General features: G+C 38.3%; 3 protein-coding genes across 3 annotated transcripts; all 3 read left to right on the forward strand.

Moving 5' to 3' along the window:
• Positions 1 to 453: 453 nt before the first annotated feature.
• Positions 454 to 1,677, forward strand: LOC122088708 (F-box protein CPR1-like). Its single transcript, XM_042658029.1, has 2 exons — positions 454 to 1,390; positions 1,500 to 1,677. The coding sequence occupies exons 1-2, from the start codon at positions 554 to 556 to the stop codon at positions 1,542 to 1,544; spliced, it is 882 nt and encodes a 293-aa protein (XP_042513963.1). The 5' UTR covers positions 454 to 553; the 3' UTR covers positions 1,545 to 1,677.
• Positions 1,678 to 5,527: 3,850 nt separating this feature from the next.
• LOC122089675 (F-box protein CPR1-like) lies at positions 5,528 to 6,550 on the forward strand. The gene is made up of 2 exons (XM_042659378.1): positions 5,528 to 5,966; positions 6,318 to 6,550. The coding sequence occupies exons 1-2, from the start codon at positions 5,690 to 5,692 to the stop codon at positions 6,548 to 6,550; spliced, it is 510 nt and encodes a 169-aa protein (XP_042515312.1). The 5' UTR covers positions 5,528 to 5,689.
• A 5,020-nt stretch (positions 6,551 to 11,570) lies between these two features.
• Positions 11,571 to 13,228, forward strand: LOC122087903 (F-box protein CPR1-like). The gene has a single exon (XM_042657033.1). It carries the CDS (start codon positions 11,859 to 11,861, stop codon positions 13,011 to 13,013), a length of 1,155 nt encoding a protein of 384 aa, XP_042512967.1. The 5' UTR covers positions 11,571 to 11,858; the 3' UTR covers positions 13,014 to 13,228.
• The last annotated feature ends 2,207 nt before the right edge of the window (positions 13,229 to 15,435 follow it).

Consider the following 15,435-nt stretch of genomic DNA (forward strand, 5'->3'; position numbering starts at 1 on the left):
TGTTTTGATAAAAAAAAAAAAGAATAATTGGAAATAATATATATAGGAAGATTAGTTTCTTAACATATGTCCAAATTTCTCTTTCATGCAACTTTTTTTTCTCTTTCCTCGTTTGTTTTGGTGAATAATTAATGAGAGATTTACAAGGGTAAATAAGAGGAGAAAGACAAATATAGGGAATGTGGAGGGGAAAATGAGACGATGGGTAAGATTTTCCTTCTTTTAATAATTATGGAAAGTTTTACAAAAATAAATATGGAGAGAGAGAATTATTGAGATAGAATCTGCTGATGGTGATCGTACGAATCAACAATCAACACTTGTCGTACTTTGATTTATATTTGGATTCCATTCCAAATAAAAATCAATTAAAATTAACAGAAAAGAAGAGAGATTTAAGTAAAATTAAATATGAATCAAAACACGGTAGGAGAATCATTGTTGTACGAGGACTTGATCCATATTCGTACAAAGGCACATTAAAAGGCACTTCATCTATACTCGTTTCTCTCTCCTTTGTAAGCGAAAAAGAGAGGAGGAAGAGAAGGCAATAATGGCTGGTAACCTACCACAGGACCTCATCGTCGACATACTTTCAAGGCTACCGGTGAAGTCTCTTCTAAAATTCAGGTGTGTATCCAAATCTTGGTGTGTTCTTATAACAGATCCTGCTTTCGTCAAAATTCACCTCAACCAATCCCTTGCAACCAATACCAACCACACCCTCATTTTCCGCAAGGATTCCGCTTGCTACTCTGTCGACGTTGATCCTGATGCTTGCGAACCACCCCTCAATCATCCGCTCAAATCTCTAATCTTCGGACCCAGGGCTGTATTGGGTTCATGTAACGGCTTAGTCTGTATATCCAACTCTTTAGATGACATCTACCTCTGGAATCCTTCTACCAGAAGCCATCTGAAGCTGCCCTTTTCACCAATAGAGAGTAGTATTTCCTATGACTCTGCTTACGGGTTCGGTTACGAACCCACCTCCGATGATTATAAGGTGGTAAGGGCTGTGGATGAGTTTGTGATAGTCTACTCACTTCGCACAAACTCATGGAGAAGGATCGGGAAATTGCCCTTTTCCCTATTCAATAACGATTGGGGAGGTGGGGTTCTTGTAAATTCTGCTCTTCATTGGGTTGCGAAGGTCAGGTCTATAATTTCCTTTCACCTTAAAGATGAGGAGTATCGAGAGGTGCCACTGCCTCACTTTATGGATGATGATGACTTTGTAGACAATAAATTTCTCATGAAAGTTGGAGTTCTTGGAGGACAACTCTGCTTGCTCTGTAACTACAGCAATCGTGTTGAGATTTGGGTGATGAAGGATTATGGCATGAGGGACTCTTGGGTGAAACAGTTCTCCAATGAAAAACCATCTGTGGTATGGCAATTTTATAATTATACGCCTGTATGTTATTCAAAGAAAGGTGGATTTATACTCCGGAGGGGGCGTTGTTGGGTATCTCTGATCCTCTATGATCCCCATACAGGATGGACTAGTAATCTTGGGAATCGTCCTGGTTTCGATGGCATAGAAATCTGTGTTGGGAGTCTTGTTCATCTTATGGAACTGAACAAGAAAAAGAGAAAGAAACAGATCGGTGATTGGTAAAGCAGATGTACACTTGTTCAAGCTACTATTCTTATATTTACAATTGTTTACTCTTATATGTTCAAGCTACTATTCTTATATTTACAATTGTTTATGTCAGATCAAACACCAAGAAATACGAATAAAGAGAGACAATAGATCCGTACGACACAGAGATTTAACGAGGTTCACACACCAGGGTGGTGTGCTACGTCCTCGGGCGAAGAAGAAGATGATTCACTATGCAGAAGAAGGATTACACCCTAACAGCGGCGAGGAAGAACTCGCCCTGAAACCCTAGCTTCGTGAAAACCCTAGAATACAATGACTCTCAACAAGCAACAGTACATTATATATATATTCCAAATAGCGGTTCGACCCATCGGGTCGCAGTCGATCCGGTCGAACCATACCGCGGGGGCTACGCCCCCGCACCCCCCATACGAGATACGAGATCAGTGATGGGCTCCGGGCTTGGGCCTATCGGCCCAAGCCCTCTGCTTCCATCACAGATCTCAGAAAAAATCCCATTCGGGTCGCCACCAAAATATGTCGGATCGGGTCAATCTTCAAAACGGGTCAAGAATTCGAGACAAACTTAACAGTTTACTCTTATATGTTCAAGCTACTATTCTTGTACACTTGCTCACCACAATTTTGTTGGCGGTGATATGAATTTCTATTGTTCACAGGAATTGGATCAGAGAACTTCATGATAGGTATATCATACTTAATCCCTCAATGGCTAATTAGCTTTCCCTAATCAAGGATCAACCATTGTTTAAAGTCTGGTATTTCTGGTATTTCATGGAAGTTAAATTGGGTTAACTTTCTCAAACTGTTTCTCTTTCTGCCAAGTACTGGCTCTTGGCTCCTTTCTCAAATGGTTTCTCTTTCTCTATAGTAGTTTTGCAAAGGGGAGTGCTGATGGTTCTCTGAACTTACGGAGTGGGATGGACTCTCCCATGCCCCAAGCTTATGGACCTTATCCCCCTATCTACTTCTCTATTGTTCAATACATTTGCTGTTGGAACTCCGCTCTCTATCAGTGTTGCACCCTCTGGCCCTCCTTCGCTCTCCTCCACTTTGCTCTTGCAACATGCTGCCCGACAACTTTCCCCTCTCTCTCCGCCCTCTTCTTCCCCTCAATGTATATATTTGTCCTTTCAACTTGCTACTACTCTAATGTCAGTTCACTACAGATCTATTTGCGTTTAAGTGAAGGAAGAATATAGTGTTTAATAACTATGCATTGTGAATATGATTTTTGTTTGTGCAGTGTTCTTTGTTAGTTGTCTTCCCATTGTTCCCTTCATTGACTATTGTTATATTATCGAAGGATTTTTTTTTTTTTCAGAAGGGATCAGGCGGGGGCAGGCGGGGAGGGGGGAGGGGGGAAGAGGGGGTGGGGGTAGGTAGGGTGTGTTATACTGGGTAAGGATTGTGAACTTCTTTGAGAAAGATGACAACTTTAGCTCATTGCATTTGGAGGTGTTGGTCTATTCACTTCACAACAACTCATGGAGAAGGATCGGGAAAATGCCATTTTCCGGCTTCATTAATGGCCATTGGAAGCGTGGGGTTCTTGCAAATTCTGTTCTTCATTGGGTTGCAAACGTTAGGGCATGGGACCTTACTGTGGCCTTGGGCTTATTGCTTCCTTTGATCTTAAAGATGAGGAGTGTCGAGAGGTGCCATTGCCTCGCTATGTGGATGATGACTTTGTTGAAGATGACTTTCTCATGAATGTTGGGGTTGTTGGAGGACAACTCTCCCTGCTCTATAACTTCAGAATTCGTGTTGAAATTTGGGTGATGAAGGATTATGGTGTGAGGGACTCGGGTGAAACAGTTCATTACTGAAAATCCATTTGTGATGAACCTATATACTCGCTTCACACCTATATGCTATTCAAAGAATGATGAAGTTATACTCCAGAGAGGTAGCTGGGGACTGGTGGTTTACTATGATCCCCATAGAGAAAGGACTACTTATCTTAGGAATGGTACTCCAGATTCACTTGACATAGATATCTGTGTTGGGAGTCTAGTTCCACTCAATATGCCAAAGATTGAATTGAAGAAGAAAAAAAGAAAGAAGAAAAAATTCAAGAGGGAATCATATAATATCATTTATTGGAATGGGTAATTGGTAAAGCAGATGTACAATTCAACAAGCTACTTTTTTTGGGGGGACAGTCAGGAGGCTCCTGGTGTGCTTGGCCACATGGGCGTTTTGCACACCACAGCTCTCACCAACTGCTTGTTCAAGCTAAGCTACTATTCTTTTATCTACAAACTACTATTGTTTCCTGTTATCTGTTCTTAGTTTTATTTTCTTTCAAACTTAGCTTGCAAGGTACTACCTATGGATTATTCATGCACCATTTAATCAGGTTTGTAGTTTAGCGGTTGTGATGGAGCCTGCCTCCATTGTTGGGGTAGCCCTCTTGTAATTGTATATAGTTTTTCCTTCTTTTCTGAAAACTTTGATATTACCTATAAAAGAAAATGTTTAATCAGGTATTTCATGGAAGTTAAATTGGATTCAGATTTTTCTTTTCTTATATGGTTTCTCTTTCTCCCATGTAGTGGCTCTTGGTTCCTTTCTCAAATGGTCTCTCTTTTCTCTTCAAGTAGATTGAACCTAAAAGAGGAAAGCTGATCGGTTCTCATGTGGGCATAGGAGCCACATTCTCGGAGAGAGAACACTTGCCCTATATTATTACAGGGAAAAGGTTCTCTAAACCTACAAAGTGGAATGGACTTTCCCGCGCACCATGCTTATGGACCATTGGATCCCCCTATTTGCTGCTCTACTGTTCAATACATCTGTTGCTAAAAGTCCACTCTCTATCGGTGTTGCACCCTCTAGCCCTCCTTTCCCCCACTTCGCCGTTTCAACATGCAACCCCACATCTCCCCCCTCTCTCTTCACCATCATCTTCCCCTCTATTTATATATTTGTTCTTTCAACTTGCTACTGCCCTAATGTTTGTTTGCCACAAATCGATTTATGTCATTCGCATGTAGGTGCACATTCTTCTTCTTTTCGTTGGGTTTCTTGGATATAATGAGGTTGAATATTGTTGAACAGAGAAAAGGAATTGATGAAAGCGAGGTAATTGTATATATCAAAATTGGAATCTTTTCCTCTTAATTTTGGTTTGGAATGAATTGGGTTCTCACCACCACGAGATTTTATGGTGGTGATATGCGTTTCTATCATTCATGGGATTTAGATCAAAGAACTTCAAGATAGATATAGCATACCCAATCCTAGGATGGTTCATTGTTGTCCCCTCATCAAGGATAAACGCCACTCTTCATTGATACACTTTCCATGCCACTTGTTGAGATCCCACGCAGCTTCTAAACAATCAGATACCCAATTTGAAGCCAAATCAAATATGCTTTCTTATCATAAATATGAGTTGGAAGACAACAAAAGAGAAAAAAAAGAAAGAAATCATACTATCAATCCTCTCTCAAAATAAATATTAAATCATGTACGATAACCCCATACTTTGTTTAAACTTCTTTTAAAATCTCAAGATTAATAATGGTGCTTAGAGCAGGGATTGGGGAACCCATAATTTTTCTTTTGACTCTTTTGATGCTGAAAGTAAGGGGACAAAAATCATTCTATAGAACGAATGAAATCATGCATTAAAGTTCTTTTTCGAGATTGCATCACCTTGTCTCTATTTATAAAGTATATGGCTTTAAGGGCTAAGCTCTAAAAAAAAAAAAAAAAAAAAAAAAAAAAATCAAAGTAGGAACTATTGGATTAGAGAGAGTATTGCCAAAGTGGGCTTTCTTCTTTCTTTCGTTTCCTAATCGATTCAGAGTCCTGCTGATTAGCTTTTTTTTATCTGATTTTTTTTTTTTTTTAAATGCTGAATTGGCTTTTGCAGTTTCCTATGATTGGATCCCGATAAGAGAGAGAGAGAATCCAAAGGAGTTGGGATTTGGGAAATCAGAATTTCACCGCCTCACGTAGTCGCACATTAGGCAAAAAGATCCACCACCCTCCGTTTCTCTCTGAAGAAAAACCTCGCTTCTAAGCGAAGAAGATAGGAAGCAAATAATGTCAAGCAAGAACCTCCCTGAAGACCTCATCATCGATATACTTTCAAGGCTACCAGTCAAGTCTCTTCTAAGATTCAGGTGTGTATCCAAACCATGGTGTACTCTTATAACAGATCCTTCTTTCATCAAAATGCACCTCAATCGATCCCTTGCAATCAATACCAACCTCACACTCATTTACAAAAACTCCATTGATTTCTACTCTGTTGACTTAGATGCTTGGGAACTCAATCATCCTCTCAAATCTCAAATCTTCAGACCCTCACGTGTATTGGGTTCTTGTAACGGCTTACTCTGTATACTCAACTAGGCTTACTCTGTATACTCAACTATGAGAAGGACACATTCCTCTGGAATCCTTTCTACCACAATGCATCAGAAGTTGCCCTTAATACCTGTAGATCATAGACTCTGTCTCTGCTTATGGATTCGGTTATGACCCCATCACCGATTATTACAAGGTGTTAAAGGTTGTGGGGTTTTATAGTAATTATCGCATTCGGAGGTGATGTTCTATTCACTTCGCACCAACTCATGGAGAAGGATAGAAGACATGAACTTCCCCTTCATCCGACCCGACTGGATGCGTGGGGTTCTTGTAAATTCTGCTCTTCATTGGGTTGCAGAGGACAGGCCTAGACATGGGTTTATAGGTTCCTTTGACCTTACAGATGAGGAGTATCAAGAGATGCCATCGCCTGACATTGACTATGACTTTGCGGAGGATATGATGTTTCTCATGAAAGTTGGGGTTCTTGGAGGACAACTCTGTTTGGTCTGTAACTTCAGATTCGGTGTTGAGATTTGGATGATGAAGGATTATGGTGTGAGGGACTCTTGGGTGAAACCATGGTTTTAAGTATCGGTGCGTATCGTGTCGTATCGATTGATACGTATCTGTGTCGATAGGCATCGGCACGATACATACCGATACGTATCTTGAAAATTTTAAAACCCTTATATATCGATACGTATCCTACGATACACACCGATACACCACCACACACCGATACTCACCGATACGTACCGATACTCTATGAAAAATTCAAAATTGAAGTGAAATGTACGTTTCGGTACGTATCGGTATGTATCGGTGTGTATCGGTGCGTATCAATATGTATCGACCGATACACACCGATACGTACCGATACGGTCATAAAATGGTCAAAATGGGTAACTTTTTAGAAAAAACATAATTTTTTGAGGTGTTTTTGTTCCAAAGTTGCTGCCAACCATTTTTCTCTCTAACTAAAGTGGAAATCAAGGTTGGGAACAAGGATTTTACATTTATGGGGCAATTACAAACCTTGGATTCTTAGTGCGATACTCTCAATTTACTGTTTATGCATAATACATGTTATATGTAATTTTTTTTAACTATTTTTTTATGCAAATGTGTATAAAAAAGTGTTTCCTATCTATTTATGTGCGTATCTTTAACGTATCTTAGCGTATCTCTGATACGATACGATACCCTCCGATACGTATCTTAATTTTGACCGATCGATACAACGACTGATACCGATACTTTAATCCTTGGGTGAAACAGTTCTCGAATGAAAAACATTATGTGATATTACCTCACGCCCATATGCTATTCGAAGAATGGTGAATTTATACTCCGTAGGGGTGGTAGGAGTGGCAGTGGCGGATCGCTGATCCTCTATGATCCCCATAAAGGAACATTCACTAATCTTAGGAATTCTTGTCCAGATGACACAGAAATCTGTGTTGGGAGTCTTGTTCCAATAAATATGCCAAAGATGGAACTGAAGAAGAAAAAGAACAAATGTAATCATATGTCCAGATGACAGAGAAATCTGCGTTGGGAATCTTGTTCCAATTAATATGCGAAAGATGGAACTGAAGAAGAAAAAAATGGAAGAAAAAGAAACAGAGGTAATCATATGTCCAGATGACAGAGAAATCTATGTTGGGAGTCTTGTTGTACTCAATTTACCAAAGATGGAACTGAACAAGAAAAAAATGGAAGAAAAAGAAACGGAGGTAATCATATGATATCATTTATTCCTTTCCTCAATGTTTTTATTGTTCTTGTTTTAGATGGTTGCTACTACTTCTTCATATTTTGAAAGGAAATCATGAATTTTAGAAATGGTGAACTAATGATGTACTCGGGAAACCAAGGAAAAGTGGAATTAATATAATGGTGGTGGGTAGGAGTTTGGGGAAAATCAAGAAGAGATGGATTTTAGTAAGGAATGAAAATGGTCCATAAAAGATCCCAAAAAGAGAAATCATGCATATCAGTATCTGTCCATTCTTGGTGGGATACACAGCCACACACACACAGCTGGTTTAGGACTCCAAACACTAGATGAATTGCAATGGTGGTGGTGGTTCTTCCTGTTGTCTTTTTTTTTTTTTTATTTCCCCTTCCTCTTGAACCATGCATAAGCAGAATTTCAACCGCAATTAGCAAGAAGATATTCTTAATTAAACACTCGTTTTCATTTACAAATCAAGACGATACATATTTAATTTTAGGGTAAGGGCTTCTCACCCTTGACAATGTGGGGTCTACATTTAAATAAAGTGTGGAAAAGCATCCTCATGCCACCTATGTGACGATCTTTTACTATTAGGCTGAAGAAAGGAACAGAAAAGAAAATTCATCGACTATGAAAAGTGTGGAAAGACTGCATTGCCCTTTGATGGCTGATGAATATGCTCGTGCGCATCCTCCTTTCTTTTAACAAAATAAAAAAAAAAAAAAAAAGGAAAGAAGAAGAAAAGAAAATGGAATTTCCTCACGTAGTCATACGTAAAGTAATAAATCGAAGGGTTTAGGGATCCTCTTATCTTTCGTTTCTCTTCAAAGAGAAAACCTCCTTGGTCCCTCAACAATGATAAGTGAAGAAGAAGAAGAGTGTTGAGAAGTCGGGTGTTAGAGAGTTATACTCCAACATCCGTTTTATTTATGTCTCTGGTGTATTCATATATATATATATATGTGAGGAACTCTTTCCACCTAATGTCTTAAGGTTTTAAGTGCCATCTCCAACCATAAGAATGTCGTCCATCTTAGTCTTATTTGAAAATTTATGATCCATTTAAAACATAAAACATAATGTATAATGCAAAATGGGTGAATGTGACAACAAATAGTAGCATAATAGTTATGCTGCGTTTTGTAGTTATTCAGAAAAATGTCTCTGACGTTTTTCTATTCTATGGGAACAAAACAATGGAATAAAGTGCTTGTTATCAACTTGGTATTTTTCGGAGAACGTATTTTTCGGAGAACGAAAAGGGAGAAAAAAAAAAGAGCTAGAAATGCAAAATGATGAACAACGAAACATTGTTCTGTCATTTCGGTTTCGTTCCAAATACAAAAAAAAGTGAACAACTAGTATAATCGTTCCTAAAACAGGTTCACCAAACATCATTTTTTTTGTTTTAAAATAGCATTTTAACACAGAAATTGAAAATTCTGTCTTTAACATGAAACGTCATTTTTGGAACTAAATGACTACCAAATGCAACTTTGTACTTTCCGTCTACTTTGTCACTCTTGTAGCATATCGCTTGTTATCTTTTATTTCAGATTTCTCAAAACTTTATTTTTCTTTGTTTCACCATCTCAATGTTTATTCCCTTTTCCTTCCCTACCTCTTTTAATACAATCTTATTCTATTTTTTATTTCTATTCTTTTTTTTTTTGGGTAGAAAATTTTCATTTCCATTTGACACTAGCAAAAAACAGTCTAAGAATCCACTTTGAGAGTAGTAGACACAATGGTTGATAATCACCCGATGGGACAACATATATAATCATAGCTCCTCTTTATCGACCATAATTAATTGCATCTTGTGTCATTGAAATCCATTAAATGAAAATTGATAGAATTCAGGGTAACATTTGGAGAGCAAATCAGGTTCTCGTACAAGCTTGTGAACCATTAATTTCATAGAACCATGCAATTGAGAGAGAGAGGCGATGGAATCCATGTGTGATCCTTATCCAAACTCAACATTTGTATCATTACTTTCTTCCTCTAATAAGCAACAAACATATATATATATATATATATATATATATATATATTTGGAGAGAGATAAGTATGCTGCCAGGGTATGGTAAATTAGCGGATAGCACCAAGTCACCAATGGAAACTCATGATAGGATATCATTCAAGAAGGATATGAAAGTCATTTCAAAAAAGGAAAGAGAGATAAACACAGTGGGTGCTTTCATATGGTATGCTGGCAGCATACCCAATTTATTTTCTTAAAAAAAAAAAAAAAATGTTGCGACACACAAATACAACTCCACCCATCTTGAAATAATAAAATAAAATTCCACCCATATTGGCCCCACGCTAGTGTTCATGCGCCCTACCTGCTGGTGTAGGTATAATTAGACACAACAGGTGAAAAAACCGTGCTGCCCCGCACTAAGGGTACCACTGTGTAGTGTGTACCCTCCAATTGACCCCTAGTGCTGGCGTGTATCTGTGCCAATAGACAAGGTTCGTTCTTTTTTTTTTTTTTTTTTTTTTTTCCTTGTGGTTTAGATTTGATTTCCTATGGACGATCAATCATCTGTCCTAAATGCCCCACTCCTCCCAATAGTTCCATACCAGGGTCGATTCACCTTCAAGCCTTCGAGATAAAATCATACCCCATCGCATGCACCACCATCAACGCGGCTGATGATTCACCCAATAAGGCTTTTTATACTTTTCCTAATGGATAGATGACACAGATTTTCAGTTTCCTATTCCAAATGAATATGGATTGGATTCCGATAATAGACGGAAAGAATAGAAAAAAAATTAAAGGAAAAGCGTAAGTAGAGTAAGTAACGGAAAGAGTTATTGGGGAATCAGAATTGGAGTTTCACCGCCACACGCAATTACACAAAGTAAAGTGATCCACCACCACCGCTACCACCGTCTTTCGTTCCTCAAGAAGATCCTTCCTGAGAAAGGAGGCAATGGCAACCAAGAAATATCTTCCCGAGGACCTTTAAGAGTGTATATCCAACTATGTGAATGACATACTTGTGAATGAATAGCAAATGCACAGATGGAGAATCAAATTGGGAACTTACCATACCCAATCTATATCCAATCCTAGGATGGCAACTCTTCATTGATGCACTCTCCATGCCGCTTATTGGGATAATCCTTTCTCCAAATGAATATTAAATCATGTACTGTAACACCCGGACTCTGTTTAAACTTCTTTTAAAATGTCAAGATTAATAATGGTGCTTAGAGCAGGGATTGGGGAGCCCATAATTTTTCTTTTGATGCTCAAAGCAAGGGACATAAATCATCCTATAGAAAGAATAAAATCATGTATTAAAGTTCTTTTCGAGATTGCATCCCCTTATCTTTATTCATAAAGTATATAGTTTTAAGTGCTAAGCTGTAAGATCCTCCACTCGTGCTCCTAAAACAATTAGAATAATCGTAGAATAATTATATTCTTGCAATAACAAAAATCTCCCTAATTCTTCTTTAAATCCCATGTAGTTTCTTCCCTTCGCTTGGAGCATCAATCTCAAACTTTGAAGGTAGCGACTGCAATTCCATCAAAAGTAGCCTTGAGTTGAACAATGCAGATTTGTTCATTGGTGAAGAATCATTCCTCTGGTCTTCTGCATGCGTAAGTGGAGATTAATTTGGGTTTGTGCAAACTGTATTTTTTGGATTGAGATTCGTTGTTATTCTGGTGATGGTTTACCTATAAAACTTTCTCACTTCTTTAAAAAAAAAAATTCCAAGTTTAATGAATTTTGTTACAACAAACAACCCCTAAAAACAGATGGCTACATTATATGGGAATCTTTGACTATATTTATACTTGCTGGTAGTGATTCCCTTGAGGCCTCACCTTGAGTGTATGAAGATAAATATGCGCACATTAAATAGATGAGAAAGAGAGAGTTGCAAAATGGGCTTTTTTTTTTTTCTCAGTTTCCTAATCGATTACAGATTACAGAGTCTTCTGGATTAGCTTATTCTTTTCAGGATTTTTTTATGCTGAACTAGCTTTTGCAGTTTCCTATTCCTTAGCGAAGGAGTAAGGATTGGATCCCGATAAGAGAGGGGAGAGAGAGAGAGAGAGAGAATCCAAAGGAGTTGGGAAATCAGAATTAGAGTTTCACCGCTTCACGTAGTCGCACATTAAGCAAAATGATCCACCACACTCTTTCGTTTCTCTCTGAAGATAGGAAGCAAATAATGCCAAGCAAGAACCTCCCAGAGGAACTCATCCTTGATATACTTTCAAGGCTACCAGTCAAGTCTCTTCTAAGATTCAGGTGCGTATCCAAACCATGGTGTATTCTTATAACAGATCCTTCTTTCATCAAAATGCACCTCAACCGATCCCTTGCAACCAATACCAACCTCACCCTCATTTACAGAAACTCCATTGATTTCTACTCTGTTGACTTAGATGCTTGGGAATTCAATCATCCTCTCAAATCTCAATTCTTCAGACCCACACGTTTATTGGGTTCTTGTAACGGCTTACTCTGTATACTTAACTGTGAGGATGACACATTCCTCTGGAATCCTTCCACCACAATGCATCAGAAGCTGCCCTTAATACCTATAGATCATACTCTCTATGACTATGCTTATGGATTTGGTTATGACCCCATCACCGACGATTACAAGGTGTTAAGGGTTGTGGGGTTTCACAGTAATGATCATAGTTGGCATTCGAAGGTGATGGTCTATTCACTTCGCAACAACTCATGGAGAAGGATAGAGGACATGCAGTTCCCCTCCATCTCTCTCGAATGGATGCGTGGGCTTCTTGTAAATTCTGCTCTTCATTGGGTCACAGAGGACTGGACTGGACATGGGTTTCTCGTTTCCTTTGACCTTACAGATGAGGAGTATCGAGAGATGCCATTGCCTGACATTGTGGACTATGACTTTGTGGATGATAAGTTTCTTATGAAAGTTGGGGTTCTTGGAGGACAACTCTGTTTGGTCTGTAGCTTCAGTTTCCGTGTTGAGATTTGGGTGATGAAGGATTATGGTGTGAGGGAGTCTTGGGTGAAAATGTTCTCGAATGAAGAACATTTTGTGATATGGCAGTTTTATTACCTCACGCCTGTATGCTATTCAAAGAATGGAGAATTTATACTCCGTAGGGGTGGTAGGTGCGGATCGCTGATCCTCTATGACCCCCATAGAGGAATGGCTAGTAATCTTAGGAATTATTGTCCAGATGATATAGAAATCTGTGTTGGGAGTCTTGTTCCAATTAATATGCCAAAGATGGAATTGAACAAGAAAAAAATGGAAGAAAAAGAAACAAAGGGAATCATATAGAGAGCGGTCCTCGAGAACTATTCTCGGGACTGATCCATAGATGGAATCCACGCAAGGAAAAACCCTGTGATGGATTCCTCTATGTGGATCAGACCGAATGAGAATGATGGTATTCGTAAGTACCTAATCCACACTTTACTAGAAATTACTATTCTTATATTTACAATTGTTCCCTCTTATGTTGTCAATGAAGATCAGATGTACTTGCAGGTTAGATATGAATGTTTTATCTACAAGGTAACCCCTATAGATTATCCGTAGACATCTCTATAATCATGATCCAATAAATATGATTTTGAACAGTTTTTTTTTGGTCATATTTCCTTTCCTCAATGCGTTTATCATTCTTGTTTTAGATGGTTGTTTCTGCTTCTTCATATTTTGAAAGGAAATCATGCAGATCAGTCAGGAATGAAAATGGTCCATAAAAGATCCCAAAAAGTGAAATCATGCAGATCGGTATCTGTCCATTCTTGGTGGGATACACAGCCACACACAGCTACACAAGAGGAGAGAGGGAAAAAAAGTGAGTCAACTCAAGTGGCTTAGAACTTCACACACTAGATGAATTGCAATGGAGGTGGTGGTTCTTCCTGTTGTCTTTTTTTTTCCCTTTCCTCTTGAACCATGTTCATAATCAGAATTTTAATGGCGATTAGCAAGAAGATATTCACAATTAAACACTCATTTTCATTTACAAATCAAGACGATACATATTTAATTTTAGGGTAAGGGCTTCTCACCCTTTCCTCAATTTGAGAGATTGACAATGTGGGGTCCACACTTAAATGTGAAAAAGTGGTGGGAAGCATCCTCATGCCACCAATGTGAGGGAAAAAGAATTTTGTCAGTTCAATGAAAGAAATCGGCTATGAGGGGTGTGAAAAGACTGCACTACCCCCTTGATGACTGATTAATATGCTCTCACCTCCTCATACGGACATACATAAAGCAATAAAGCACGATTGCAGCACATCGGGGCAGCAACCCATATGTCGCAGCACCTCAATATATCACATTATCTGAGTTTTTGGTATTTTTTTAATCTAATTTAATAGGACGCTAGAATTCTTTGTGCACCGTCAATATAGTAAAGACTTCCTATATTACTTTTTTGCTTTGAGAAAAAAAATAAAAAAATAAAACAAACTTTGGAAAATAAATTTACCGTCCTTCTCCCATTCACTTCTCTTTCTTGCTCCTCTTCCTCGTCTAACCTATGCAGCACACCATTCTGTCCACGTGCTACTTTGCTTCCACCACCCATCTAAAACTCAATATGGACTTTGGGATTAATTAAGGCCAATATTTATATTTATCAAATCGTACAAGATAGATTTATCCTTATTTTTTAATTAACAAAATTATTATATTTTGACCTTGTGTCTTACTTGTGTATCATGGTCGGGTCATTAAGCTCGGGGATTGGTCAAAGGCGATAGTGACCAATCTGATCCGAGTTTTAGAACCATAGCGCCCCCACTTTTTTTTTTTTTTGTAGGAATAGCGCCCCCACAACACAAAGAAGGAGGGAGAGAGTCTAGGTATATGGTTGATCAATAGAACCAAACTAAATTCATTTTAGTTCAGGTTTTTCCTAGCCTCGCCTTGCCCTGCATCACCCCACCACATATCAACGAATGAAATTTTGTTATTGCCCGAGTTGTAGCAAAGTATCTACAACCCATGTGCAGCCAAAGAAATGGTTAAAGGGTATTTTGACAAATAGTAAACCTAAGAGGGTATTAGTGAAAAATCTCTCAAGGCTGAGATAAGAAGTTTTTAAGGATGAAGATCATTATTAGGGTTAAAGTATAGATTGTACGGTTGATATGTGTCACTTTATGCGTCACAATATGTATTACTCTTTTCAGTATAACGCAAATCGTTTGCACTCCAATTACTAAGCACTAAGAAAAAATTGTGATAAGTTTATCTTAAAATTTCAATTAAAAAAGATCATACATTTGTTTGACATGTTTTCCAAAAAAAAAAGAAAAAAAAAAAAAAAACAAAACATGTATACTCTTAGAAAATAAACATTAGCATGTAATCCTTTCCAATGAACCACCAACTCATTCTAGATGAGCCCCACCATTGACAAGGATGACCAACGCTATGGGATGGGCTTCTTTATGTAGGGGTGGGGGTAGCAGTGTAGGGGAGTGAGGGGATTGCACGAAGAAGAAGAAGAAATTTGTTCCCAAAGTTTGCTTTATTTTTTATTTTTCTCAAAGCAAAAGGGTAATGTAGGAAATCTATACTTGATTGACGGCGGAGTCAAAATTTTAACTTGCTGTGAAATTGGATAAAAAAATACTAAAAACTCAAATATACCTGGATCTATAAATATCTATTAATGTGCTGCCACGTACGGATTGGGCAGCAGCAAAATTTTGTCCTTAAGGATCCTCTTATCTTT

Source organism: Macadamia integrifolia, chromosome 9 (genome assembly GCF_013358625.1).
Source record: "Macadamia integrifolia cultivar HAES 741 chromosome 9, SCU_Mint_v3, whole genome shotgun sequence".
In the NCBI taxonomy this organism is placed as follows: domain Eukaryota; kingdom Viridiplantae; phylum Streptophyta; class Magnoliopsida; order Proteales; family Proteaceae; genus Macadamia; species Macadamia integrifolia.

What these genes read in the sequence shown, in the direction of transcription:
- LOC122088708 (XM_042658029.1), top strand. Translation starts at nt 554, where the DNA reads ATGGCTGGTAACCTACCACAGGACCTCATCGTCGACATACTTTCAAGG. An exon ending in CCAATGAAAAACCATCTGTG is followed by an intron (nt 1,391 to 1,499) that starts GTATGGCAATTT and finishes ATCCCCATACAG; the next exon opens with GATGGACTAGTAATCTTGGG.
- LOC122089675 (XM_042659378.1), top strand. Translation starts at nt 5,690, where the DNA reads ATGTCAAGCAAGAACCTCCCTGAAGACCTCATCATCGATATACTTTCA. An exon ending in CAGACCCTCACGTGTATTGG is followed by an intron (nt 5,967 to 6,317) that starts GTTCTTGTAACG and finishes ATTGGGTTGCAG; the next exon opens with AGGACAGGCCTAGACATGGG.
- LOC122087903 (XM_042657033.1), top strand. Translation starts at nt 11,859, where the DNA reads ATGATCCACCACACTCTTTCGTTTCTCTCTGAAGATAGGAAGCAAATA.